This window comes from Anneissia japonica, unplaced genomic scaffold (genome assembly GCF_011630105.1).
Source record: "Anneissia japonica isolate Jap-2015-1 unplaced genomic scaffold, ASM1163010v1 scaffold288189_len579620_cov203, whole genome shotgun sequence".
NCBI lineage: Eukaryota > Metazoa > Echinodermata > Crinoidea > Comatulida > Comatulidae > Anneissia > Anneissia japonica.
The window spans coordinates 235,155-238,838 of record NW_022730403.1 but is presented as its reverse complement, the minus strand read 5'-3'; the positions used below and the strand labels follow the sequence as shown (position 1 = coordinate 238,838).

General features: G+C 42.9%; 1 protein-coding gene across 1 annotated transcript in view; it reads right to left on the bottom strand.

The window, feature by feature from the left end:
- Positions 1-3,684, bottom strand: part of LOC117114939 (flocculation protein FLO11-like) — a 24,493-nt gene that overhangs the window by 7,320 nt on the left and 13,489 nt on the right. Inside the window, exons 8-9 of the mRNA XM_033258568.1 lie at positions 2,608-2,874; positions 39-804 (exon numbers count right to left, since the gene is read on the bottom strand). Coding sequence (XP_033114459.1) covers positions 39-804; positions 2,608-2,874 — 1,033 coding nt within the window. The remainder of the gene's footprint in view (positions 1-38; positions 805-2,607; positions 2,875-3,684) is intronic.

The following is a 3,684-nucleotide window of genomic DNA, read 5'->3' as shown; positions in this document are numbered from 1 at the left end:
TCGGTTGTCGACGGTTCAGTTGTACTGTATTCGGTTGTCGACGGTTCAGTTGTACTGTATTCGGTTGTCGACGGTTCAGTTGTACTGTATTCGGTTGTCGACGGTTCAGTTGTACTGTATTCGGTTGTTGACGGTTCAGTTGTACTGTATTCTGTCGTCAACAGTCCAGTTGTCGATGGTTTAGTTGTCCTGTATTTGGTCGTCGACGGTTCAGTTGTACTGTATTCGGTTGTCGACGGTTCAGTTGTATTGTATTCTGTTGTCAACAGTTCAGATGTCGACGGTTCAGTTGTCCTGTATTTGGTCGTCGACGGTTCAGTTGTACTGTATTTTGTAGTTGATTGTTCAGTTGTACTGTATTCGGTTGTCGACGGTTCAGTTGTACTGTATTTTGTAGTTGATTGTTCAGTTGTACTGTATTCAGTTGTTGAAGGTTTTGTTGTACTGTATTCGGTTGTACTGTATTTTGTCGTCGATTGTTCAGTTGTCGACGGTCCAGTTGTACTGTATTTAGTTGTCGACGGTTCAGTTGTCCTGTATTTGGTCGTCGACGGTTCAGTTGTACTGTATTTGGTTGTCGACGGTTCAGCTGTACTGTATTTTGTAGTTGCTTGTTCAGTTATACTGTATTCCGTTGTCGACGGTTCAGTTGTACTGTATTCTGTTGTCAATAGTTCAGATGTCGACGGTTCAGTTGTCCTGTATTTGGTCGTCGACGGTTCAGTTGAACTGTATTCGGTTGTAAGATATTTTGTCGTCGATTGTTCACTTGTACTGTATTCGGTTGTCGACGGTTCAGTTGTACTGTATTTGGTTGTCGACGATTGAGTTGTACTGATTTCGGTTGTCGACGGTTCAGCTGTAATGTATTTTGTAGTTGATTGTTCAGTTGTACTATATTCGGTTGTACTGTATTTTGTCGTCGATTCTTCAGTTGTCGACGGTCCAGTTGTACTGTATTCGGTTGTCGACGGTTCAGTTGTACGGTATTCGGTTGTCGACGGTTCAGTTGTACGGTATTCGGTCGTCGACGGTTCAGTTGTACTGTATTCGGTCGTCGACGGTTCAGTTGTACTGTATTCGGTCGTCGACGGTTCAGTTGTACTGTATTCGGTCGTAGACGGTTCAGTTGTACTGTATTCTGTTGTCGACGGTTCAGTTGTACTGTATTCTGTTGTCAACAGTTCAGATGTCGACGGTTCAGTTGTCCTGTATTTGGTCGTCGACGGTTCAGTTGAACTGTATTCGGTTGTACGATATTTTGTCGTCGATTGTTCACTTGTACTGTATTCGGTTGTCGACGGTTCAGTTGTACTGTATTTGGTTGTCGACGATTCAGTTGTACTGATTTCGGTTGTCGACAGTTCAGTTGTACTGTATTCGGTTGTACTGTATTTTGTCGTCGATTCTTCAGTTGTCGACGGTCCAGTTGTACTGTATTCGGTTGTCGACGGTTCAGTTGTACTGTATTCGGTTGTCGACGGTTCAGTTGTACTGTATTCGGTTGTCGACGGTTCAGATGTACTGTATTCAGTTGTACTGTATTCGGTTGTCGACGGTTCAGATGTACTGTATTCGGTTGTTGACGGTTCAGTTGTACTGTATTCTGTTGTCAACAGTCCAGTTGTCGACGGTTCAGTTGTCGACGGTTCAGTTGTCGACGGTTCATTTGTCAACGGTTCAGTTGTCCTGTATTTGGTCGTCGACGGTTCAGTTGTACTGTATTTGGTTGTCGACGGTTCAGCTGTACTGTATTTTGTAGTTGATTGTTCAGTTGTACTGTATTCGATTGTCGACGGTTCAGTTGTACTGTATTCTGTTGTCAACAGTTCAGATGTCGACGGTTCAGTTGTCCTGTATTTGGTCGTCGACGGTTCAGTTGTACTGTATCTTGTAGTTGATTGTTCAGTTGTACTGTATTTGGTCGTCGACGGTTCAGTTGTACTGTATCTTGTAGTTGATTGTTCAGTTGTACTGTATTCGGTTGTCGAAGGTTTTGTTGTACTGTATTCGGTTGTACTGTATTTTGTCGTCGATTGTTCAGTTGTCGACGGTCCAGTTGTACTGTATTTTGTAGTTGATTGTTCAGTTGTACTGTATTCGTTTGTCGACGGTTTTGTTGTACTGTATTCGGTTGTTGACGGTTTTGTTGTACGATATTTTGTCGTCGATTGTTCACTTGTACTGTATTCGGTTGTCGACGGTTCAGTTGTACTGTATTTGGTTGTCGACGATTCAGTTGTACTGATTTCGGTTGTCGACGGTTGAGTTGTACTGATTTCGGTTGTCGACGGTTCAGTTATACTGATTTCGGTTGTCGACAGTTCAGTTGTACTGTATTCGGTTGTACTGTATTTTGTCGTCGATTCTTCAGTTGTCGACGGTCCAGTTGTACTGTATTCGGTTTTCGACGGTTCAGTTGTACTGTATTCGGTTGTCGACGGTTCAGTTGTACTGTATTCGGTTGTCGACGGTTCAGTTGTACTGTATTCAGTTGTCGAAGGTTCAGTTGTACTGTATTCGGTTGTTGACGGTTCAGTTGTACTGTATTCTGTTGTCAACAGTCCAGTTGTCGACGGTTCATTTCTCGACGGTTCAGTTGTCGACGGTTCAGTTGTCCTGTATTTGGTCGTCGACGGTTCAGTTGTACTGTATTTGGTTGTCGACGGTTCAGCTGTACTGTATTTTGTAGTTGATTGTTCAGTTGTACTGTATTCGATTGTCGACGGTTCAGTTGTACTGTATTCTGTTGTCAACAGTTCAGATGTCGACAGTTCAGTTGTCCTGTATTTGGTCGTCGACGGTTCAGTTGTCCTGTATTTGGTCGTCGACGGTTCAGTTGTACTGTATTTGGTTGCCGACGGTTCAGTTTTACTGTATTTTGTAGTTGATTGTTCAGTTGTACTGTATTCGGTTGTCGAAGGTTTTGTTGTACTGTATTCGGTTGTACTGTATTTTGTCTTCGGTTGTTCAGTTGTCGACGGTCCAGTTGTACTGTATTTTGTAGTTGATTGTTCAGTTGTACTGTATTCGTTTGTCGACGGTTTTGTTGTACTGTATTCGGTTGTTGACGGTTTTGTTGTACTGTATTTTGTTGTACTGTATTTTGTCGTCTGTCCAGTTGTACTGTATTTTGTTGTCGACGGTTCAGTTGTACTGTATTCGGTTGTCGACGGTTCAGTTGTACTGTATTCGGTTGTCAACGGTTCAGTTGTACTGTATTTTGTAGTTGATTGTTCAGTTGTACTGTATTCGGTTGTCGACTGTTCTGTTGTACTGTATTCGGTTGTCGACGGTTCAGTTGTACTGTATTCGGTTGTACTGTATTTTGTCGTCGATTCTTCAGTTGTCGACGGTCCAGTTGTCCTGTATTCTGTTGTCGACGGTTCAGTTGTACTGTATTCGGTTGTCGAAGGTTCAGTTGTACTGTATTCGGTTGTTGACCGTTCAGTTGTACTGTATTTTGTTGTCGACGGTTCAGTTGTACTGTATTCGGTTGTCGACGGTTCAGTTGTACTGTATTCGGTTGTCGAAGGTTCTGTTGTACTGTAATCGGTTGTACTGTATTTTGTCGTCGGTCCAGTTGTACTGTATTTTGTTGTCGACGGTTCAGTTGTCCTGTATTCAGTCGTCGACGGTTCAGTTGTACTGTATTTGGTTGTCGACGGTTCAGCTGTACTGTAT